Source organism: Hyperolius riggenbachi, chromosome 12, assembly GCF_040937935.1.
Source record: "Hyperolius riggenbachi isolate aHypRig1 chromosome 12, aHypRig1.pri, whole genome shotgun sequence".
Lineage (NCBI taxonomy): Eukaryota > Metazoa > Chordata > Amphibia > Anura > Hyperoliidae > Hyperolius > Hyperolius riggenbachi.
In genome coordinates this window covers 85,289,792-85,315,582 of record NC_090657.1, presented here as the reverse complement: position 1 = coordinate 85,315,582, position 25,791 = coordinate 85,289,792, and the positions used below count along the sequence as shown (strand labels likewise).

At 45.5% G+C, this 25,791-nt stretch overlaps 2 protein-coding genes across 12 annotated transcripts in view; one reads left to right on the top strand and one right to left on the bottom strand.

The window, feature by feature from the left end:
* The window catches only part of NBR1 (NBR1 autophagy cargo receptor), a 137,151-nt gene extending 123,280 nt beyond the window's left edge, over window positions 1-13,871 (bottom strand). Inside the window, exon 1 of one of the 3 annotated variants that reach the window (XM_068264432.1) lies at window positions 13,850-13,871. Coding sequence is in view for 1 of the 3 variants with exons in the window: in XM_068264427.1 (XP_068120528.1) it covers window positions 2,990-3,021 (32 nt within the window). In the remaining 2 variants the exon portion in view is untranslated. Of the gene's footprint in view, window positions 1-2,989; window positions 3,135-13,849 lie in introns of those variants that run through there. The other 2 variants (XM_068264429.1, XM_068264427.1) reach the window with 2 other exon arrangements.
* BRCA1 (BRCA1 DNA repair associated) overlaps window positions 3,239-25,791 on the top strand; it is a 243,881-nt gene continuing 221,328 nt past the window's right edge. For 3 of the 9 annotated variants that reach the window (XM_068264421.1, XM_068264423.1, XM_068264422.1), the window contains exon 1: window positions 3,347-5,699. The gene's annotated coding sequence lies outside the window, so the exon portion shown is untranslated. Of the gene's footprint in view, window positions 3,303-3,344; window positions 5,700-13,976; window positions 14,071-14,096; window positions 14,152-23,616; window positions 23,687-25,791 lie in introns of those variants that run through there. The other 6 variants (XM_068264418.1, XM_068264424.1, XM_068264416.1 and 3 more) reach the window with 6 other exon arrangements.

Here is a 25,791-nt window from a genome sequence, read left to right as displayed (position 1 = left end):
AGTTTGCACATGAAAAGTTTTTAGGCGTTAAAACTGAGTTTTTAGGTGCGATAACCGAGTTATCACACTTTTGTGAATCAAGCTCTTTGAGTGCTATGGAGTGGGTACAAAAATCATCCAACTCCAACTCTGGCTCCGATTTCTCAGTTTATGAAAACACAGACTCCGGATACCCAAAAATTGCTCTGACTCCACAGCCCTGCTAATGTGAGTACTCAGCCCTGATGCATCAAAGCACAATCCTGCAAAATTATCTCACCCAATAGCAGCCCAATGCTATTGTTCTTCCTGCTTTCCCCCCTTGCGCACCATGTGTCATCCTTTCATCCCCCCATAGTAAGAGAACACAATGCTAACCTGCAGGCTAAGAATGCATCTGCACAGCCTGGGACATGAACTACAGTCTGAAACCTGCTGGGCGACACACGTAAGTTTGTACTAAATTTAGTCATAAACATTGCAGCCTCCTCATCTACTTTTCATAATGCGTTGAAATAATTTGGGCTTTTTGCCTTTAGCAAAATCATGTATCTTGTTTCAATTCAGCACTGTAAAATGGGACCACAGAACAGGACAAATGTTTCAGGGGAACCAAAACTTGCCATTCTTACATAAATTGTAAAATGCAGGATACAGACTTCCAGTGTCCATGTATTCCCATTAGAGATTTAAAGCAAATCTGTGACTTTAATGGACAAAAAAGTTAGATACTTACTTACTGATTCAGGTTAAAGGAAAACCGAAGTGACATGTGAAATGATCAGATACACGTGTATGTACAGTGCCTAGCACAGCACAGTGCCTAGCACACAAATAACTATGCTGAGTTCCTTTTTTTCTTCCTCTGTCTGAAAGAGTAAATATCAGGCATGTAAGTGGCTGACTCAGTCCTGACTCAGACAGGAAGTGACTACAGTGTGACCCTCACTGATAAGAAATTCCAACCATAAAACTCTTTCCTAGCAGAAAATGGCTTTTGAGAGCAAGAAAGATAAAAAGGGGAATTTCTTATCGGTGAGGGTCACACTGTAGTCACTTCCTGTCTGAGTCAGGACTGAGTCAGCCACTTACATGCCTGATATTTAACTCTTTCAGGCAGAGAAAGAAAAAAAAAGGAACACAACATAGTTATTTGTGTGCTAGGCACTGTACATACCCATGTCTATCTCATCACATCACGTCACTTCGGGTATCCTTTAAGAACAAACCTACAGGCCTTAGCGTGTTCGTAAACTGAAGACTACCTGTACTTGAATAACAAATAATGTTATCATTAAAATGTCCTCTTCCTACCAAGAGGTATATGACACCCAGTCTCTTCAAAAAAAGAAAAGAAAAAAAAATCACTGAAAAAGAGTTCTTAGGACATTCATTAATATGATAATTCTCTCAATAGATATTCCAGATAAGGAATGTATCCCATCCTGCATGTTTTATCAGATGTTATGAAAATGACATTTGGTTTAGGTGGTAAATAGCATTAGGAGGACCAGTCACATGATTGCATACCCAATCATGCAGATAACTCCATTTTCACTCTTCCTAATGCATGTGCCCATTAGTCAAAAAAACATCAAAAAACAAAACAAAAAAACATTACTATTCTACACCAAGAAGCCTATAGAGCAGAAAAATCACAAAATGTGAAATGCACGGGTTGGCTGCACTAGATGGCGAAAAACTGTCTCAAGTCGCCACGCTCAGATGCAACCCATGGGGAGGGGGGGGCACCTGTCTGCCATTAGTGCTGAGCACTAACAAGTGCCTGGCCGGTGGACGGGGAGCAACTGACAGATGGTGAATTCACTGCCAGTCAGATGCTCTTGGAAAAGAGGCGTGAAGTTAACAAAAAAAAATCATTAGCATAGATTGCAACATTGAGCTTTATGCTGGGCACACACACAGCAAGTTCCTGTCAGAATGGCGGGTCTAATAGATCGTTTCAGACAATCCGCTCCCGATCATGGAAGCGATTGATTTTCTGCAATACTGATCTGAAAATGAAACCCATTCGGGCAGCACGGTGGCGTAGTGGTTAGCTCTCTCGCCTTGCAGCGCTGGGTCCCCGGTTCGAATCCCAGCCAGGGCACTATCTGCAAAGAGTTTGTATGTTCTCTAAGTGTCTGCGTGGGTTTCCTCCGGGCACTCTGGTTTCCTCCCACATTCCCAAAACATACAGATAAGTTAATTGGCTCCCTCTAAAAATTGGCCCTAGACTACAGTACTTACACTACATAATATCGACATATGGCAATGGTAGGGATTAGATTGTGAGCTCCTTTGAGGGACAGTTAGTGACAAGATATATATATATACACTGTACAGCGCTGTGTAATATGTCGGCGCTATATAAATACTAAATAATAATAATAATAATAATAATTCTCGATCAGGAGCAGAGCGGGCAACGGCTGATCAGCGATGTGTCTCTGCACTTGCATACAGAGCTTAGCTAACAATTCTGTTTATAATATTCTCAATGCAGTATGTTGCCTCTCCAACTACACAGATGTGGTTATATCATATTGTACAGATCAAGATTGTGTGGTGTTAAGCCTGGTTTATCCTCTGATCATTGCTGCATGACGCTTTTCTGCTACGCACCTGGTCAAGCACGTCGACTCAAGATTTCCCCACATGTCCAATCAATCTAATCGACCAATTTCAGCCCAAAATTGTTCAAATTGTCGATCGGGCACAGATTTTTATCCAAGTCAATAAAAATTACCGAATTAGATGAGCGATCGGCCACCAAGTCGGCAGATGTATAGTCAGCTTCTATTTGTTTTTTCAACTAAATAGTATATCGCATCAGTTATGTCCACATTCACTCCCAAAACAAATACACATGACTTATACTGAGCTGTATTCTCCAATGGCAATTTATCGTATTAGTATTAGGAACAGCAGAATAATAGGTCACTGCGCCCCACTCACTGAAGCCCGCACACAATAGCCTCATACACCTGACACACAGTACAGGCCATACCTGCCGCAGCTAATGTTCCCAGAATGTGACATTACCTAGGCCAGCTGCGATCCACCCCCACACTGTCTGCGAGACCTCCAGCCTCCTACAGCGCAGATTATTTCCTACAACATGGCGAGCTGACGTCACCGCAGCTCCAGCCAGCCCTGTGATTGCCCTCCGCTCCTGTCACTCATCCACTTACAGTAGCTGATAGGGGAAGGGGCGGGGTTAGTGGGACAACAGTTCAAGCCCCGTATTCCTTCCTGTAAACAAGGGGGCGTGTTTCCAATGAGGACATGACGCTGAATACATGGTTTGGTTGATGCAGCAGGTAGTGTGAGAGCAGACAGTAGAGAGAGAAGAAGAGGGAGGGCTGGGGTGTATGGAGCAAGGGTGCCATCCACTGCTCCACTGTACAGTTACACTATTGCTACTAACTGAGAGATGTTCTCTGTACTCATAGCTCCCAACTGTCCCTCTTTTGGAGGGACACATGGGCGTCCCTACATATGGCAAAATAGGGCAGTTGCCTCTCCCTGGCCGCCAGCTGCCCCCCCCTGGCCGTCCACTACTAACATTTGTTAAAGTTCCCGATCGTTCATTCATTCTCCCCACAGCGCTCTTACTACAGTCTCCTTCCGCCCCCTGGCCAATAGAGACACAGCTCTTCCCCACCTCTCCGCCCCTTCCTTATAGCATAGTATCCTATCCACAGAGCTTGTGGATCTGCCACTGGCCCGCCTTTGCCCCGCCCCCACCAGCCAGACGTTCGAGGTCTCGAATGCTGCTACAATGCATCCCCCTGAATGTGATAACATGGCAGAGGTGAGGGCGAGCTGCGGGGGTGGGAGACTGGAATCAGCGTAGAGGAGAGAGGACAAGTCTCCTGACAGGCAGCTGTTCCCTGTGTGAGCCCAGACTCGTATATCGGCATGTAGCATATGAACAGTAGGATGCTGATATACACAGCTCTGAGCGGCTCACAGTGCATAGCTGCCTGTCAGGAGACTCACACATCCCCTGCTCTAATCAGCGCTGCTGCCAGGAGATCAGGAGATTGTCACTCCTGATAAAAACAGAGACTGACCACCTGCTGGGGAGAAAGAGCAGCAATAAATACATACATGCTGACAGTGTGGGGGGAAGGGTGGGGAAATAAACAAGGGCACACTAAGTTAGAACAATTATCTAGGACTTTGCTCAGGGACCAGGGTGCCCATAGATCTAACGATTGTGGGCAGATCCACTAAGAGACAGATCTCTCTCTGACTAATCTGATCAGAGAGAGATCTGTCAGCTGCCCATACACCACAAGCTGATTCTCGATTGATTTCAGCATGAACTCTGTCGAGAATCAGCCTTGTGACCCCACATCCACCCCTGCACTGACCCCATAATGTAAAGTGTGTCCCCGGGTTCCCTGTGCAGTGTATGTTACCTGTCAGTGTCCGTCTCTGCACTGCCTCACATACATATGCTCTACGTAGTTGTCGGGGTATGCGTATACATCAACATGCACCCACGTATATGGCAGTAGCCACCCAGGATGTGTGTATGTGAAGCAGTGCTGAGACATTGGTGGACACAGACAGGTAACGTACACGCACAGGGCACCTGGGCGCACACTTTACATTGGGGGACAGCACAAGGGGTTCTGTAGCGTTCGTGGGGGTCCCTTTCACTACCTGAACTGGGGGTCCCTGTCACTACCTGAACTGGGGGTCCCTGTCACTACCTGAACTGGGGGTCCATTTCACTACCTGAACTGGGGGTCCATTTCACTACCTGAACTGGGGGTCCCTGTCATTACCTGAACTGAACTGGGGGTCCCTGTCACTACCTGAACTGGGGGTCCCTGTCACTACCTAAACTGAATTGGGGGTCCCTGTCATTACCTGAACTGAACTGGGGGGTCCCTGTCACTACCTGAACTGAACTGGGGGTCCCTGTCACTACCTGAACTGAACTGGGGGTCCCTGTCACTACCTGAACTGGGGGTCCCTGTCACTACCTGAACTGGGGGTCCCTGTCACTACCTGAACTGGGGGTCCATATCACTACCTGAACTGGGGGTCCATTTCACTACCTGAACTGGGGGTCCCTGTCATTACCTGAACTGAACTGGGGGTCCCTGTCACTACCTGAACTGGGGGTCCCTGTCACTACCAGAACTGAACTGGGGGTCCCTGTCTTTACCTGAACTGAACTGGGGGGTCCCTGTCACTACCTGAACTGAACTGGGGGTCCCTGTCACTACCTGAACTGAAGGTCCCTGTCATTACCTGAACTGGGGGTCCATTTCAGTACCTGAACTGGGGGTCCCTGTCACTACCTGAACTGAACTGGGGGTCCCTGTCACTACCTGAACTGGGGGTCCCTGTCACTACCTAAGCTGTGGGTCTCTGTCACTACCTGAACTGGGGGGCTCCTTTCACTACCTAAACTGTGGGTCTCTGTCACTACCTGAACTGGGGGGCTCCTGTCACTACCTAGACTGTGGGTCTCTGTCACTACCTGAACTCGGGGGGCTCCTGTCACTACCCACACTGGAGGGCTCCTGGCGCTACCTTAACTATCCAGGCCAGCCAGCCCAGCATCACCACCAGTCAACCAGCCCAGAATCACTGCCAAAAAGGCCACAGCATCACTGCCAGCCAGGCCAGCCCAGCATCACCGCCAGCCAGGCCAGCCCAGCATCACCGCCAGTAGAGGAAAATTCAGAAGCCAGGTGAGAGGTGTCTACCATATTAAGGGGCATTCTGTCTATATTGTGAAATGCTGTCTATTTATGTGCCTCATGACTGCTGAATTTGTCTTGTTGGGGGCCTCACGGTTTGTTGGGAGCCTCATGATTGCTGAATTTGTCTTGTTGGGGGCCTCATGATTTGTTGGAGGCCTCATGATTGCTGAATTTGTCTTGTTGGGGGCCTCATGATTGCTGAATTTGTCTTGATGGGGGCCTCATGATTGCTGAATTTGTGTTGTTGAGGGTCACATGATTGCTGACTGCGAGACTATGGAAAAAGCTGAATCATCATCATGATAGCATTAAACCTACTTTTTTAGTTTTTTTAAAAACAGAAAATGAAAACTGGGACGTTCTAAAAAGATGAATACATTTTTCAGGAGTAGGATGGATGAAATTGTTTATCTTCACAGTTTATTTTCAACTTGGATTTTCCATAATGTTCATGTACGAGTTAAAACGTTTGTATTTAGTTTAAATTGCCATGTTGGTACTTTGCGATAGATAAGTGACTTTTGGGTTGCAGTTTGGACACTCGGCCTCCAAAAGGTTCGCCGCCACCACTGTCCTAGTCTAATGTCCCACCATTGCTTAATTCATGTAAATTTAGCTCCACCCGTGACCACACCCTCATTCTGGTCCTTGGCCACACCCATTTTTTGGCGCGGCGCGCTACGCGCGCCGCACAGCTTACCGCCCCTCCTTTTTGCCCCCCCCTGGAAAATTTTCTGCGGACGCCCATGGAGGGACAGTCCCTCTTTGGGAGCCCTGTCCCTCATTTGTCCCTCTTTCAGGACTTTGGCCCTCTTTCTATGTAAATATATATATATATATATATATATATATATATATGTATATATATATATATATATATGTATATATATATATATATATATATATATATATATATATATATATATATATACTAAAATCTCTACTAAAAAATGTCTTTGATTGACTCTAAACTTTATTCCCATCCTTTAAATTGATATATTACTAATTTTAAAATGTTAATATGAAGGAAAATGAACCAGGATAGAAAGTTCCAGTGTGTTTTGAATTATAGAACAACATATTTTTCTTATGAAATCTTTATGGTACACGTGAATAGGGGTGGCAGGGGCGTGACTTAAGTGTCCATCTTTCTCATCTGAAAAAGTTGGGAGGTACTTTCTCCTAACTCCAACTCACTGATCACAGTAAAAATACCTAGATAGCTCATGGGTGACCCAGAACAACAAGGAGAGTAAACACAGTGATATAATTAGTACAGTATCTCTTTATATGATATCAGTACTGTTACACAACTTTGGGAGGTAAACCCCCTTATACCTTCTGGAAAAAACAGTTCCTTGGTGTTTAGTGGTCTTTCTCACTTTTCTTTACAGTTCCCTGGTGTCTAGTGGCTAGACAGTCTAATGCCTCCCCCCCTTCATACAGTCCATAAGGACCCAAATGCTGGATTCACAGTGGTCAGTTGCATGCACACGCATTCAAATGTGTACAGTGGCATAGCTAAGGAACTACGGGCCCCACCGTAAGTTTTACATTGGGTCCTCCAAGCACTCTAAACATACAATTGTTGCAGCGCACCAAAATCTGCCAAGGAGAACCACAGTGTTTGAGGTGCAGGAAGGAGGTGAGGAACAGCACAGGACCAATAAAGAGCGAATACTGCAGTTGAAGGAGGGCCCTATGGTGCCCCTCTGGCCCAAAGGCCCCAGTGCAGTCGGGATCTCTGCAACCCCTATTGCTACACCACTGAATGTGTATGAACTGCAATGGAGACTGGACATAGACGCTAATACAAAGCCGAGTTAGAGTAACGCAATATAGTACTGTAAACAGGCCCAAAGAATTGTATTAACAGTGAGTTGACAAGAAGCAGGTGGTTTCTGTGCACTTAACTCACCGCCGGGCAACGAAACCAGGCGCCCCAGAGCAGCAATGTTATGCTGCGCGTGGCGCGTAAGTGTAATTCGGTGCTCCGGCAATCGCCGGACCTTGAATTACCCCTCTCTGAGTAGCGACGACTCGGAGGAGGAATAGTATTTAACGCCACCGGAGAGTTTAGAGACAGCAGGGAGAGCCGTCATTTGACTCTCCCGGCACCCAACTCACTAACTCAACTAACACGTACGCAGTTGATATGCAGAATTATTCTGCGACACAGCTGAACTCTAAACTAGAACTCAATATTAATTTGTACAGCTTTGAATTGGACCAAGCTGATTATGATGATTGGTCCAATTCCAGTGATATCAAGTCTTGGAACACGATTTAGGTGCTCCAAGGAAAACATGGCCCCTTTGCGGCAATACGTTTTTTTGCACACCAGGCGGGATTTTACTACAACCTAGATTTATTTAGAAACATTTTCTGCAGAAGCACAGTTGACTAAAATTGTATGACTGCTGACTCACTAGCCTTTTTGCAATCTATGTTATGGTCTATTATGATCCAGGTGAGGAGTTCAACATTTTTTTAACCAGTTCGCATTCAGTCGTTTTTCGCTTCATGCATCCGAACAATGTTCACCTCCCATTCATTAGCCTATAACTTTATTACTACTTATCACAATGAACTGATCTATAGCTTGTTTTTTTCCGCCACCAATTAGGCTTTCTTTGGGGGGTACATTTTACTAAGAGCCACTTTACTGTAAATGCATTTTAAAAGGAAGAATAAGAAAAAAACGGAAACAAATCATTAGTTCTCACTTTTCGGCAATTATAGTTTTAAAATAATACATGCCTCCATAATTAAAACCCACGAATTGTATATACCCATTTGTCCCGGTAATTACACCATTTAAATTATGTCCCTATCACAATGTATGGCGACAATATTTTATTTGGAAATAAAAGTGCATTTTTTCCGTTTTGCATTCATCACTATTTACAAGCTTATAATAAAAAAAAAAAAAGAAATATTTCATCTTTACATAGATATTTAAAAAGTTTAGACCCTTAGGTAAATATTTGTGTTTTTTTTTTTTATTGTAATGTTTTTTTGTTTTTTTTAATTAAACATTTTATGTGGGTATTTTTGGGAGGGTGGGATTGAAATTGTATTTTTTTTTTTGTAAATATATGTGTATTTTTATTTTTATTTAACATTTAGATGTAGTTTACTTTTTGGCCACAAGATGGCAGCCATGAGTTGTTTACAGTGACGTCACTCTAAGCGTACCACGTACGCTTAGAGCGACATAGGAAGCAGAAAAAGCGTAGCTTCCGAGAGAAGCTGTCGCTTTTTCTGCGCGGGAGAGGAATCAGTGATCGGGCACCGTTGCCCGATTCACTGATTCACTGGCTAACAAACCGCCAGCCGGGAGCGCGCGTGCACGTGCGCGAACAGCCGCGTGGACGCGCAGATGGCTTCCTGGACGTGAGTTTCACGTCCAGGAATGTCAAATAGTTAATGAAACATTTTGCATGACCTACAATAAAGGAACAATACTATGTCCAGTAGGCCTGAACGATTTTAGGAAAAAACTGAATTGTGGAATTTCTGTCTGAAATTGCGATTTCGATTAGTATCACAATTTCCTTTAAATCAAACGTCCCCCCCCTCCCCTCTGTGCCTGTTTGTTCCTCCCTGTCTCTCTTTGTGCCCCTTTTGTCTTTCTCTGTGTCCCCTTTGTGTCCCCTTTGTCTGTCTCTCTCTTTGTGTCCCCCTTTGTCTCTCTCTTCGCCCCCTCTGGGTCTCTTTCTTGCCCCTTTTGTGTCTCTTTCTGTGCTCCTTCTGGCCCTGGGTCTCTCTCTGTCCCCTAAGCTTCGGCAGTGCTGGACATACCTTCAAGCAAGAGTCCAGTGATGCCCGTCTATCCACTTTGCCTCCTGCAGGCTCTAATGCACGGCATACTTCCTGTATGTCACGTGACATACAGGAACCAGGAAGTATGCCGTGCACAAGAGGCGGCCAATGGCGAGAAAGGACGGACAGCGTTGGACTCGTGCCGGAAGGTATCTCCAACACTGCTGATGCTGCGGGCCACACGCGCCATGACTTGGGGGAAGTTTGAAGCCACTTCTTCAAACTTCCCCACGTAGAAATGACTTCATTGCAAAAATCGCCGCTTTGACGTTTTCAAAATTGTGATCATGGGGGTCGCGGTTTCAGTTTAAAATCAATAAATTGATCAGACCTATGGAACAATACAGTTAATAATTCCTAAGTGGCGCTTTGAGTCTGCCAGGAGAAACGTGCGCTATAAATGGTCTGTGTCTTGTCTAATCCCATTCTAACCCTAGAAATATATTTTTGTCAGATAATTTCTCTACTGATTCAGGACCAAGCATTACCATATAAACGTTTTGGCTACGTTCACAGTGGCCTTTGCGTTGTGACATCAGGATCACAACACAACGGATCGGGAAAGCAGCGCTGCATACAGTGAGTGAAATATGCATTACTGTCACTGTTAATGCACAAGTTTTTCAATAATGCACTGTTTGCAGTGCACTACAATACCGCACACCAGTACTTGGTAGTTGGTGCACTGGAGTGTGGCCAGCAGGACAGTGGAGTGGGTACAAAAATCATCCGACTTCTGAGTTTATGAAACAACTGACTCCAGGTACCCCAAATTGCTCCTACTCCTTAGTCCAATCAGCAGGGAAGGAAGGGACGTGGGCGGGGACCGGAGCTATGGAGGAAGCGGGGGGAGTGGCGAGACTGACACAAAGGCCTAGTGCACACCAAAAACCGCTAGCAGATCCGCAAAATGCTAGCAGATTTTGAAACACTTTTTCTTCTTTTTCTGTAGCGTTTCAGCTAGCATTTTGCGGTTTTGTGAAGCGTTTTTGGTGTAGTAGATTTCATGTATTGTTACAGTAAAGCTGTTACTGAACAGCTACTGTAACAAAAAACGCCTGGCAAACCGCTCTGAAGTGCCGTTTTTCAGAGCGGTTTGCATTTTTCTTATACTTAACATTGAGGCAGAAACGCATCCGCAATCCAAAATCTGCAGCAGCCCGGGAGTATGCGTTTCTGCAAAACGCCTCCCGCTCTGGTGTGCACCAGCCCACTGAAATACATTACCCTAGCAGATCCGCACTCGCAAGTGGATCGCAAACCGCAGCAGAACCGCTCTGGTGTGCACTAGGCCAAACAGAAGTAAATAGCTGGCTGCGACACGCTGTGTGTCGACAGCACGGCTGGGTAATTTATGGGGGCATAGCAGAGCGCAGGGGGGGGGGCTTAGGGGGGATCGGTATAGCAACAGAGGCTGGGCAGTATATGCAGACCCAGCCTCTGTGTGCTGATAGTATTGTTAGAACCCACCTCGGATTTTCTTTAAATCACATATCAATAAAATCACATATGAAAATCAGTTACAAAAAACCCTCAAATAACCCAAAAGGGCCAGTTCAGATAGACGTCTGACCCAGCTGCCGGGCGTCTCGATTCAAATGCTTTTCTGCGAGTGTGCAGAAAAACATTAGGTAACGTCCATTCACTTGAATGGACAGTGCTTAAAGGACACCTTAGCGCAACAAAAAATGTAAAACGAGGGGAGCAGGCAGGTGTAGTGGACTCTCCTCATGCCCACCGCTCCCCGTGTTCTCCTCCATCCCCTTCCTTTTTCGCGTACCCGTCCCCGAACTTCCTTCCTGGTGAGGGGCGGTTGCGGTGGTCTGCGCAAGCATTGCCTGGCAATGCACATCTTAGCTCCCGCGAGCACCCTGAGCAGGAAATCACATAGTTGTGACGTAGTGCCCCTGCACAAAGCGTTCCCAGCTGCGGGCATGCGAGCAAGGACGCGCATCGCTGGGCAGCACCTGCGCAGTCTGCCGCGACCACCTGGAAGTAAATTCGGAGACCGGAACCCAATAAAGGAGGGGGACGGAGGGGGGGGGGGGGGGTGGACATGAGGAGCGCCCACTACATATGTCTGCTCCCCCCTTTTTTTATTTTTTTGTTGCGCTAAAGTATCCTTAAACGACAAGCGTCACAGCCGCTGTTTGCCACTAAAAAAAGTCCGTCTGAACTGGCTCTAAAGAGGCCCCCTCAGCTGCACAATGATAATCAATGAGGCTGCAGTCCTCATTAACCATTTCAGCCATCCAGACGTGAGCCTCACAACCGCAGCAGGAGCTGTTGTAGCCGCAGGGACGCGAGGCTCACATCTGTGCAGTCTGTGGTGTTGTGTGCCCGATCAAGTGGCAAAAGCCTGCAATCGCGATGGTCATCAGGGGGGATTGGTAGCAGGGGACAGAAGTCCCCTGAGCCAATACATGCATGTCCACCGAGAATGATCGCTTTTATTATTCAAAAACAGTGATCATTCTCAGTTGGTGCTGCCACACCGCCTCCCGCTTACTCGTTTCTGCCGCTACCGCTGTCAATCGTTAGATTAATGAATGGGAACTTTGACCCGTTCATTCATCTCCCCTCTCGGCCACAGTGATCGCTGCGTCACTTCTGAGTAACACAGCTACACATTACTTCCTATTAAAGTGGATCCAGGGTAAACTTTTACACATTGCATAATTGTGTTCCTTTCCTATTGTTTATAGGGCATTCATCAAGCCAAATACTTTTTTTGTTTTAATACTCTAATTCCCTATAAACTAAAAAAGCCACGTCTAGGTTTTCAGAGAGCCTTGGCAGTAGCAAGGGCTCATGGGAGCTCAGTCTGGGCAGGAGGAGGGGGAGGTGTTACTAGCCATTGATTTCAGAGGCAGAGGGGAGGAGGGAGGAGGAGAGGGGATTAGGCTGATGGCTCAAGATAGATTTAGATAAGATATATAGACCTGTTACTTGTTATAGTTAGTTTTTCATCTCGGATCCACTTTAAGCATGCTTATTGTACGCTTATAGGAAATAATGCGTGAGGACATCTTGTGGCCAAATAGTAACATTACACCTACAAACATTAGGGAATACATTTTTTTTAACATGTATGTCAAGAAGGTATATTATTACATTTTGGGCTTGTGATTAGTGAGGGATGTAAAACTGAAAAAAAATGCAACTTTATTTCCAAATAAAATATTGTCACCATACATTGTACTAGGGATATATTTTAAACTTTGCAATAACCGGGACAAATGAGCAAATGAAATGTGTGGCTTTTATCCACAGTACAACGTTTTATTTCATAACTATAATGGGCGAAAACTGAGAAATAATGGGGTTTTTTTCCCAGTTTTTCCTTATTATTCCCATTAAAATGCGTTTAGAATAAAATAAATCTTAACATAATGTACCACCCATAGAAAGCCTAATTGGTGGTAAAAAAACAAGGTATAGAGCATTTCATTGTTATAGGTAGTATTATTGGTGAATGAAAGGGAGGAGCACTGAAATGTCAAAAAAATTCTTCTGGTCCATAAGGTAAAAACAACCTGCGGGCTGAAATGGTTAAAGAGAAAACTCATCCATTAAAACGATTTATTAATCCTATTGTCCATCAGATATTATTGCAAATTAGACCTGCACATTGTAAGGGCTCGTTCACACGAAGGGCATTTTTGCCCTTTTTTCCAGCGCAGGCGATTTTCAAAATCGCCCACAAAACACTTGTGTCAAACTCTATGAGAAGGTTCATATCAGCACTTTGCATCAACTTTGCAGTCGGCAAATCGGTGCTTGTATCATCTTAGGGGCGTTTTTGCTATAATGGAAGGTATAGGAGCTCTCACAAACCGCTATATGTGGCGATTGCGTTCACGTTTTTTAGAATAAATACATTGTATTTATTCTTTTCCGGGTCAAAGAGTTCACTTCCTGATTTGCGTCAGGGAGTGAATGACAACACCGCTCTGGAAAAGCACTTAGAAAAGCGATTTTACCAAAAACGCAGCGCACAGTGTTGCGCCGAGAGGGGAAAAATGAGGCACAAAATCGCAAAACACTAGCAATTTTACATGTGAACGAGGCCTAAATCCACTGCATAATGGCTCAACACAGATCTTGTAGAGTTGTAACTTGTAGTGGATGGGACAAGAGCAGAGCAATCAGTCCTATAGCTGAACCTTCCGCATTGTTGTTTCGTTGCTGATTATGCATACTGTGTGCTCCCTGCATCCCTAATGTTTTTCCTGGAAATATTCAGAAACACTTCAGAGGCCGGATGTAAATATTTAGCACTATATTTGTAAATACGGTTGTGTACATCAGACCGGAAAAGGGAACAGTTGTGGGAGTTCAGAGTTGGGGAGGAGTTGGTTCCCTGACAAAGACAACCATCAGAGGGCGAGATTCTCTGTGTGAGGAGGTGAGGCTAGACAGCATGTACCAGTGACGATACAGGCAGAGCAGCGCCTCTTCACCATGACAACAGGAGGCGGAGAGAGGAAGGCAGCGCGCGAGTTGAAAGCGCGGGATCCGGCGTCAGTATCAGGTACGAGTGAGGAGGTTCTGGGGTGCTTTGCTGGGTGTGAGGGGGGCGGCTGCCTGGAGTACTGGCTGTTAGTTTGTGGCGGTGAGGAGAAGCACGCTCCTGTATAGATGCCGCATATAGTGCTGAATGCACGGGTCATGCACAGCAATACTGTTACATAACTGTGGAAGGAGTCTTCTGCGTCACACAAGCTAGTTTAATCCTTGTTTCAGTCGGCTGCTAGATCCTGAATGCCTGCTCTGCCTTTGTTTCAGTTTTAGTTGTATTAAAGGGAATCTAAATTAAAGGGAAAAAAAAAAGTTTAAGTAATAACCTGAGGCTTCTTCTACCAGCCCCCTGCAGCTCCCCTGTGCTGGTGCCCTCACAAGGCGGCCCTCTGTCATTTTGATGCCTGATACGCGTGCCTCCTGATCACGCTCCTGCGCAGTACACGAAACTCTCTACTGCGCATGCGCAGAACGCTGCTCCAGGTGGCAGAGGCGTGACTGAGGACGAGCCCGTTCACGCATGCGCATCGGCCATCCACTTGCCCAGTTGGCAGGCTGGAAGAGGGTGGTTACAGGGGAATGGAAGATCACTTAGTGGCGGCGCAGGCACAGGGTGGCTCAGCTGCAGGGGGCTGGTAGAAGCCGTAGGTAAGTTAAACTAGGTTTTTGTATTTAACTTCGGTTCACTTTAAAGTGTACACGAGCTAAAGAGAGGTGGTCTGCTGTTCCCCGTCGCTGAGCTTGCCCCCTCCCCCTGAAGATTAGTGACTGTCAGGCCCGGATTTACATTACATGAGCCTATAGGCAGAGATGTCCTAGCACCCTAGACTTCGCCCTCCATGAGCCTACAAACCCCTGTCGAACAGCATCGCAAGTGTGCTGGCTGGCACAGCTGTCACTTCTCCCTTACTTCCCTTGTCCGTCATAGGTAGTTACAGGTGTCCCTTAGCATTAGGTAGCCCTCAGTATTAAGTAGCTATTGGTGCCTCCGATTGATGGGAGATCTTATCAGTGGAATGCAGAGAGACGGGTGAGTAAGCTCTCATTTACGCTCCGCTCGGGACTCAGCATAAGGAAGGAGGGAGGTGCTAGTAGGGGAGGAGAATGAGCCGCTTCTCCATCGTCAGGTGCCTGTAGGCACGTGCCTTATGGTAAATCCAGCCCTGGTGACCGTCCATTGTCGCCAATCCTATCGAGGACGTGCGGCTCCTCTTCCGCATTCCTGGCTGTGCAATAGCCTGTGACTCTGTGTGCTAATGCTCAGGCTGGCTCGAGCTTCTAATGCACAGGCATGAATGCGGAAGAGGAGCCGAGCGGCCACAACAAGGAGGAGGTCTGCGCTCAGCATCAGCGGTGCTGCGGACTACCGAGGGAAGCCTCAAAAGCCTTCGGCTCGGGTTCACTTTAAAGTGAAAAGTGAACCTGAGATGAAAGCCATCTCAGGTTTCATACTTACCTGGGACTTCCTTAAAGGAACACTATTGATTAACTTTTTTTTCCTTTTTTTACCTGAGATTGATAGAGTTCCTGAAGTGCTGGTAAATAATGATGTATACAATTCACTTGCTTATCACTTTTGTTTAATGTATCAAATTCCTTTCACTCTAAACTGATAGCAGTCTGCTCTAATCTGATGGCAAAGTGAGCCATGAGGTGAGGGGGAATTCCCTCACAGTGCATCTGTTAATCCTGTGTGTGAGAGAAAGTCCTGTATCTCTGACTGAACTGTCTGAAGAGAGCAGAGGAAATGTAACTTGTTATAAACGTTTGTAATTATCTGTGACACCACAGCTTTTCATAATATTATTATTATTATTATTATTATTATTTTGTTTTGTTGCTTTCAGAGAAAAATACTCTATAGCTGATATGCAAAAAACAACACTGGCTGTGCATTGAAGCAGACACGCCTTTTGCAAATGATTTGTTCTAATAGTTAAATCCTACACACAATGAATTAAAGCTTTTTACATGAAAAGTAGGAAAATGTTTACACAGCTACTTAGACATTATTTGTACATTGTCGCTTTAGAACACGTAGTTTGATAGTGTTCCTTTAGGCATTATGCAAGTTAATGGAAACTTTTTTTTTTTTAAACAAAAATGACCCAAAAAATGCTGTGTGGTAATCACTGGTGCGAGGAAGACTAGTGGGGGACCAAAAATGTGTATGTTTAAAAAAAAAAAAAAAAAAAAAAAAAAAAAAAGTGTAAGCTGCTGCATAGGGAGAGCCAATGGCAATTGCGACCGTGCCTGCACTCCCTCACTGCTGCCCAGGATTGTCCTTCACCTCATTGGTGTCAAGAACACTGATATTGCTGCAGCCCATGGGTCCCCCTCCTGCTTTTATTTACAAATGCACCTGCAAACCACAAGTTTCCTCCTGAAGTTGCTGCACTATGCTGCCTGCAGAACATCATTACCACTGGCTGCCGGTGTCACGTCGCTTTCAACTACCCTTCTTCTGTATACACCACAGCTGCATGTGTGTCTAACACACAGCTGCTTGCTGACAGCTGCTGATAGATTCCGTTACAAATGTACCCTGTCCTATGCCACCCGGCTGGAAATAAAATTCTGGGAAGAACACTGGTATAGTTCCTTAACAGAGAGTGTTTTTGTAAAACATAACGGAAATATTGAAAATCCCCCATAAAGAGATGGACTAGGACAAAACTAGTCAGATTATTCAGTTTTTTCGTTTTTAATTTATTATTGGGCAGCATAGTGGCGTAGTGGTTAGCGATTTTGCCTTGCTGCGCTGGCTCCCTGGTTTGAATTCCAGCCAAGTCAACATCTGCAAGGAGTTTATATGTTCCCCCCATGTCTGTGTGGGTTTCCTCCGGGCACTCAGATTTCCTCCCACATCCCTAAAACATACAGATAAGTTAATTCGCTTTCCACTAAAAAATTGTCCCTAGACTACGATACATACGCTACATGATACATACATAGACATATGACTGTGGTAGGGACTAGATTTTGAGCTCCTCCGAGGGACAGTTAGTGACGACAATATATACTATGTACAGCGTTGCGTAAAATGTTGGCGCTATATAAGTAAATGTCATATACGGCATTGCTATGTATGACATGTCAGACTTTTATCCTGTCTCCAGAATCATCATTTTCCGCTTACCACAATGGAGACAGCGAATCTCTCCACATGCATAAACACATTCTGTATGTAACATTGGATCTATCAGCTGTTTATTTGCTGCTCTCCAATTCGGCAAATGGAACAATGTGCATGCTTATCTGAACCCAGCCACTCTGGGAGAAATGTACAATATGTGTTTACATGCACAGTATTTAAAGGGACTCCGAGCTCTACTTAAAAAGTAAAATAGTACTCACCGGGGGCTTTCTGTAGTCTAGCGCTGGTCGGGAGGTCCCACGACGGCGTTCTGGCTCCTCTCCTAGGCCCCGCTCCGGAATGGCTGACCGGCCGCAGCCCGGGCGACACTCTGCTGAGTGTCGGGCTGTTCCTTCCGCGTATGACGCGGCTGACGTCACACGCCGGCCACCTCGCGTCATCACGGCGGCCGGCGTGGCAGTACGGCGCATGCGCGATTAAAGCGCGCATGCGCCGTACTGCCACGCCGGCCGCCGTGATGCCGCGAGGCGGCCGGCGTGTGACGTCAGCCGCGTCATACGCGGAAGAAGGAGCCCGACACTCAGCAGAGTGTCACTCGGGCTGCCGCCGTCCAGCCATTCCGGAGCGGGGCCTAGGAGAGGAGCCAGGACGCCGTCGTGGGACCTCCCGACCAGCGCTGGACTAAAGAAAGCCCCCGGTGAGTACTATTTTACTTTTTAAGTAGAGCTCGGAGTCCCTTTAAAATTAACCTAACATGAAAAATCTCACTTCATGTTTAACCACTTAGCAACCCTTGCCACGCTTATCTACGCCCCTTTAAAATTCACCTGGGGCACAGGGGCGTAGATAGGCATCTCCTGTTTGTTTTCCCGCTGTGAGCATTTGCGTGCGTGCACGCGGATGCGCGGTCGCGTGCACGCGGATTTGCGGTCGCGAACGGCACCCGCTGGTCAGCCAATCAAAGTGCTTACAAGTTTGAATGAGCACTGCCAAAGCCAATGGCAGTGCTCATTCATTCAGAATGTGTGTAAACACTGAATCAGTCACTATGCTGTTACAGTTACTGAGATCACTCGTGAGAGGATCTCAGATAACTAATACAGCATTAGTGAGTGATCAGCATCAGTTAGGTTTTTTTTTTTAAATACATTTTACCCCCATTAAGCCCATTAACCCTTGCCTCCCTAAAATGTTAAAATTGCTGTGTTTTTTTAGGGGAAAAACCCTGTGGTAGAGAAGTGGTTAATACTTGCCAGAGTAGAGGGAAGACTCTGGATTGTATAGAGCCTTCTCACTTCTCCACCCAGCCCGTTGTGTCAGCCGGTAAAGCTATTTACCTGCTCAGTCGAATGGCTGTTCTAAATCTGATCTATTGCTGGTCGGGAGGTCCCACGACGGCGTTCTGGCTCCTCTCCTAGGCCCCGCTCCGGAATGGCTGACCGGCCGCAGCCCGGGCGACACTCTGCTGAGTGTCGGGCTGTTCCTTCCTATTCAGAATACCTGAATAGTCCCAAGGATGAGTGCATCGCTGCTGCCTTTGGACTCGTGTATACCCGGTAGTGATGCACCTGTCCTTCTAACTGCTGTACAGCCTCAAATATAAGTCGACCTCGTGTATAAGTCGATTCCAACACTTAGCCCTCTTAAGCTGGATTTTTTTATTGACTCAAGTATAAGTCTACCTAGCCAAGGTAAAGAGACACTGAAGTGTTATAAAAATCGTTTTTATATTAAAAATCACTTTAACATAATTGCCCTAACTAAAACGCTGCATCCCCGTGGCTGAACTCTAACTAGCTCCCCCCTGCAAAATCCACAACTTTCTTGGTCGTGGATTTTGCTGCCCCGGGAGGCAGAGCTTTCAGCTGCAGCTAGGCCTCCATGCGCGTCAATCCGCGCATATCTCCGCCTCGCCCCCACCCCTCTCAGTGAAAGAAGACTGAGAGGGGCGGGGAGAGGCGGCGATGTGTGCTGATAGACGCGTGTAGGAGCAGAGCTACAGCCAAAAGCTCTGCCTCTCTCGGAAGCACTCCCCGCAATGTGCCCCGGGGAGTTTGGGGGGATTTAGAGTTCAGCCGCAGGGATGCTGCGTTTTAGTTAGGGCTGTCATGTTAAAGGAGTTATCAGGCAATTATTAGTAAAATAAGGGCTACTTACCCAGGGCTTCATCCAGCCCCAAGCTCCCAGCATGTCCCTCACCGCAGCTCTCCCCACAGCCGTTCGCCGCCTCTGCCTCCCGGTCCATGCTGATGACGTCAGGCCGACCTGTACTGCGCCTGCGCGAGTTGCGCTGTCAATCACCGCCATGTTGACCAGACCGTACTGCGCAGGCGCCGAACTACTGCGCAGTACGCTCTGATCCACGTGGTGGTGAAGCCATTGACCCCTCCTGTCCCTTAAGTGCAGCCAATAACTCCTCCAGGCCCCCAAGTGCAGCAATTATTCCAGGGCTGTGGAGTCGGTAATTTGCATATTACAATCTTGTTGATTAAAAGTATGTAACATGAAATTCGTCTCTTAACTGCCAATGCTTAGGAATTTTAAAAGACAACTGAAGTGAGAAGGATATGGAGACTGCCATATTTATTCCCTTTAGTCATAGACTAAAACTAGTCCTTGGTAAGAGTACTTATAAAAGGTACAGACCGGAACAAAGAACATCTATCAGGCCCTAGGCAATTTAACTGTGGGTACACGTTAGAATGATGTGCAGGTACTCTGCCGGGGAATGAGGAGATTCTTCCTCTATTACACATTCTTCATGCACAATCTGAACATGGATCAGGCCCTAGGCAATATAACTGTGGGTACATGTAAGAGTGATGTGCAGGTAGTCTGCAGGCGAATGAGGGGATTCTTCCTCTATTACACATTCTTCATGCACAATCTGAACCAGGTTTATGGGTGATAGATAACACTTATGTGTTCAATGTGCACAACATTCTCAGTGGATTCCCTGCAGCTCTGTGGGGAGTGCATAAGTAGAGTATACAGGGTGGGCCATTTATATGAATACACCTTAATAAAATGGGAATGGTTGGTGATATTAACTTCCTGTTTGTGGCACATTCGTATATAAGATGGGTGGTGGCCATTTTGAAGTCGGCCATTTGGAATCCAACTTTTGTTTTTTCAATAGGAAGAGGGTCATGTGACACATCAAACTTATTGGGAATTTCACAAGAAAAACAATGGTGTGCTTGGTTTTAACGTAACTTTATTTTTTCATGAGTTAGTTACAAGTTTCTAACCACTTATAAAATGTGTTCAATGTGCTGCCCATTGTGTTGGATTGTCAATGCAACCCTCTTCTCCCACTCTTCACACACTGATAGCAACACCGCAGGATAAATGCTAGCACAGGCTTTCAGTATCCGTAGTTTCAGGAAACTGTTCATCTAGGAATGCTCCAACCGGACACCCATAATGTGGTGGTGCACCATCTTGCTGGAAAAACTCAGGGAACATGCCAGCTTCAGTGCATAAAGAGGGAAATGCATCATCATGTAGCAATTTCGCATATCCAATGGCCTTGAGGTTTCCATTGATGAAGAATGTCCCCACTATCTTTGTACCCCATATACCACACCGTCATCTGAATGCAATTGTCTATGCTGTGAAGATACGAGACGTGCAGCACCTGAAACTACGGATACTGGAAGCCTGTGCTAGCATTTCTCCTGTGGTTTTGCTATCAGTGTGTGAAGAGTGGGAGAAGAGGGTTGCATTGTTTTTCTTGTGAAATTCCCAATAAGTTTGATGTGTCACATGACCCTCTTCCTATTGAAAAAACAAAAGTTGGATTCAAAATGGCCAACTTCAAAATGGCCACCATGGTCACCACCAATCTTGAAAAGTTCCTCCCCTCACATATACTAATGTGCCACAAACAGGAAGTTAATTATCACCAACCATTCCCATTTTATTAAGGTGTATCCATATAAATGGCCCACCCTGTAGCACTACTGTGTAGCAAAGCAAACCTGATACAGATGAAATTAAAGTTTTATACATACCTGGGGCTTCCTCCAGCTCCCTTCAGGCCTATCAGTCCCTCGCTGTCCTCCTCCACCACCTGGACCTTCTGCTATGAGTCCAGGTACTTGAGCCAGTCGGGCGTAGTGCACATGCACACACTCCGCCAGCGGGAGTGTACTACACCTGCGCAGCACTATTGCGCAGGTGCAGAATGCTCCTGGCTGTAGGAGCAGCAAGTGGCCGGACTGCGCTGACTGGCTGTATTACCGGGACTCCTAGCAGAAGATCCAGGTGGAGGAGGACGACGGCGAGGGACTGATTGGTCTGAAGGGGGCTAGAGAAAGCCCCAGGAGGTATGTATAAAACTTTTCTTTTCATCCGTCTCAGGTACCCTCTAATTCGTAGTCGCCAAACCAAATGTTATCAACATATCAAATTATTTGATTTCATGAACAAAGAGAGTGCATACATTTGCATAAACCAGCATCAACACAGAATAATTTCCATCTCTTTGACCATCTCTATTAGTGACACGGCTACACCTCAGGCTTTATTCTTACAGCATGGATGTTATTTAGTATATATAAAAGATTCCTGTGTACACATCATATATACTGTACAGTCACAATCAGATATTTATACCCCGAGGTGGGGTTCTGACACTGCTATCCACATACAGAGGCTGGGTCTGCTTATATTGCCCAGCCTCTGTTGCTATCCAGATCCCCCCTAAGTTACCCCTGCGCTCTGCTATCCCCGATAAATCTCAGCCGCACTGCCGACACGCAGTGTGTCACAGCGGGCTGTGTTTACCTCTGTACTGTCAGTCTGCGTGCTCCCCCACCTCCTCCATATCTCCGGTCCCCGCCTGCGTGCCTTCCCTCCCCGCTGATTGGAGGGAAGGGACGCGGGCGGGGACTGGAGCAAGGCAGGAGGCGGGGGAGCACGCAGACTGACAGTACAGATGTAAACACAGCCCACACAGCGCGGCTGTGATTTATGGGGGATAGCAGAGCGCAGGGGGAACTTAGAGGGGATCTGGATAGCAACAGAGGCTGGGCTGTATAGGCAGACCCACCCTCTGTATGCGGATAGCATTGTCAGAACCAGGGCTGTGGAGTCGGTCCAAAAATCCACAGACTCCGACTCCTCAGTTTAGGATTCCACCGACTCCGACTCCACGACTCCGACTCCTCTAATTTGCATATTACAATTTTGTTGATTAAAAGTATGTAACATGAAATTCGTCTCTTAACTGCCAACGCTTAGGAATTTTACAAGACAACTGAAGTGAGAAGGATATGTAGACTACTATATTTATTCCCTTTAGACTAAAACTAGTCCTTGGTAAGAGTACTTGTAAAAGGTACAAACCGGAACAAAGAACATCTATCAGGCCCTAGGCAATGTAAGTGTGGGTACATGTAAGAATGATGTGCAGGTACTCTGCAGGGGAATGAGGAGATTGTAAACAGACAACACCTCTGTGTTCAATGTGCACAGCATTCTCAGTGGATTCCCTGCAGCTCTGTGGGGAGTGCATATGTAGAGTATAGTACTACTGTGTAACAAAGTAAACCTGAGACAGATGAAATTAAAGTTCTATACATACCTGGGGCTTCCTCCAGGCGCCTTCAGGATAATCAGTCCCTCGTTGTCCTCCTCCGCCACCTGGATCTTCTGCTATGAGTCCAGGTACTTGAGCCAGTCAGGCGTAGTGCGCATGCACACACTCCGCCGCCAGGAGCATACTACACCTGTGCAGCACTATTGCGCAGGTGCAGAATGTTCCTGGCTGTGGGAGCGGCATGCGGCCGGACAGCGCTGACTGGCTGAATTACCAGGACTCATAGCAGAAGATCTGGGTGGTGGAGGACAGCGAGGGACTGATTAGCCTGAAGGGGGCTGGAGGAAGCCCCAGGTATGTATAAAACTTTACTTTTCATCTGTCTCAGGTACCCTTTAATTTGTAGTCACCAAACCAAATTTTAACAACATATCAAATTATTTGATTTCATCAGCAAAGGGAGTGCATACATTTGCATAAATCAGCATCAATGCAGAATTATTTCCATCTCATTGACCATCTCTATTAGTGACACAGCTACACATCAGGCTTTATTCTTACAGCATAGATGTTATTTAGTATATATAAGAGATTTCTGTGTACACATCATATATACAGTCACAATCAGATATGTATATCTGACCTTAAAAATACGGGGACTGGTTTATTGAAGCAGCACAAGTAACTAATTTTGATTGGTTTATTTCATTTTTGTGGACTAAGCACAGCTATTACTGTATATATACATTATTTTTAATGACTATTATCTGAGAAATAGAACATTTCATCATATTTTCTATTTTAATTACAGTTACAAATTCATTAGGAGTCGGAGTCGGTGCATTTTTTCCCGACTCCGACTCCAGGCACCCAAAATTGCCCGACTCCACGACTCCGACTCCACGACTCCGACTCCACAGCCCTGGTCAGAACCCCACCTCGGGTGCTCTTTAAAAGTACGGGGACTACTTTATTGAAGCAGCACAAGTAACTAATTTTGATTGGTTTATTTCATTTTTGTGGACTAAGCACAGCTATTACTGTATACATAAATTATTTATAGTAGCAGTAGGGTATTGTACCGTGTTAGCCATCAGTAAAAGCAAGAAGTTTTAAATCAGGATGATACCATTTGACTAACTAAAAAGAATAAGCAAGCTTTCAGCCTTGCAGCCTTCGTCGGGCTTACATCTTGTTTGTTTGCAGGCTGATGGTACAGACAGCTATAGACATGCTACATTAAAAGGGAAAACCTAGATCTTCGTGTCACTGCCCTGAAGGGTGGCTTCAAAACGTCAAATGATCGATTTAATAGCAGAAACTAAATTTATAAATTGGTTCAAAGCAGTGGACAAGGGCTTGAATAAGGACAAAAACTTTTTATATTGGTATGAGGCATGATATTTAAACTCTTTCTCAGCCTGTATAGCTAAACTTGTGAACTCAGAATTTACGATACCTCTGTGCCGGTCCAACTCCCAGGTCTGGGAGCATGGTGTAAACAAGGATCCTTATCTGAGCTAACAACCTCTCACCCCATTTAGATGTTCTGTTACACTTAAAGAGAATCTGTATTGTTAAAATCGCACAAAAGTAAACATACCAGTGCGTTAGGGGACATCTCCTATTACCCTCTGACACAATTTCGCCGCTCCTCGCCGCATTAAAAGTGGTTAAAAACAGTTTTAAAAAGTTTGTTTATAAACAAACAAAATGGCCACCAAAACAGGAAGTAGGTTGATGTACAGTATGTCCACACATAGAAAATACATCCATACACAAGCAGGCTGTATACAGCCTTCCTTTTGAATCTCAAGAGATCATTTGTGTGTTTCTTTCCCCCTGTTCTCATGCACTGAAGTTTCAGGCTGCTCGTTTCTTCCTGCAAACAGCTTTGCCCTTGTCTGTAATTCTTCAGTATGTGAAAGCCCAGCCAGCTCAGAGGACGATTTATCCAGCTTGTAAAAGATAAGAGAGAAGCTGCCCTAATGTAAATAATACACAGGCAGTGTGCATAGAGGGGCCTGGAAGGGGGAGTTCATAGCAGAAGCACAACACTGAAGAACTTGGCAGCCTTCCAGACACAGGCCGACAAGTCTGACAGGGGAAAGATACATTGATTTATTACAGAGACAGTGATAGTATAAAGTGCTGCAGTAAGCCAGAACACATTAGAATAGCTTTTGGAACTTGTAGGATGATAAAAAACAGGATGCAATTTTTGTTACGGAGTCTCTTTAAGGCATGTATTTATGCTTGGAAAAAAATCTATGTTTTCCCTTTTGATGTTGCATGTATATAGCTGTCTGTTCCATCAGCCTGCAAACAAACAGGATGAAAGCCAGACGAAGGCTGCAAGGCCGAAAGCTTGCTTATTCTTTTTAGTTAGCAAATAAATGGGATCATCCTGATTTAAAACTTGTTAAATTATTTATGATGACTATTATCTGAGAAATAGAACATTTGATCATATTTTCTATTTTAATTACAGTTTAAATTTATTAGGAGTCGGAGTCAGGAAAAATGCACCAAGGCCCCAAAAATTGCTCAGACTCCACGACTCCCAGTATTTTCCCACTGCCCCTTTACTTGTTAATTGTTGTTGCCAGGACTTTCAGACCTGTGATCTCTTGGCATTTCCTTTGACAAGGGTAAATTGTTGTAAATGAGAATGTCACTATTAGTACACACATTACTCAGTGTGTTCAATGTTGCTTGTGACTCGTGTACAAGTCGACCCTTATACTTTTATTTAGTGAATCAGACTTGCGTTTCTAGCCGTATAGTCCAGTATATACAGTACTTTGGAAGTAGTTCTGAAGATCTGTTTGACCAGGCACTTTTACTGATGGAGGAAAAGGATGGCTCTATTTTATCTAGAATCTTCCATATAATCTGGTAAGCATCAAATTTGAAGTGAATTCTCTCCCGTCAGGTTTGCGTTTTTAAATTTTAAAAACTTTTTGTGATGTCACAATAGGGCATGTTGGTTTGCTCTTTACTGGCAGCTATTGTGTTTCTGATTAAAAGAAACCCGTACTGACTAGGAAACAAAGTTAGATACTTACCTAGGTAGAGACACCCTCTACCTA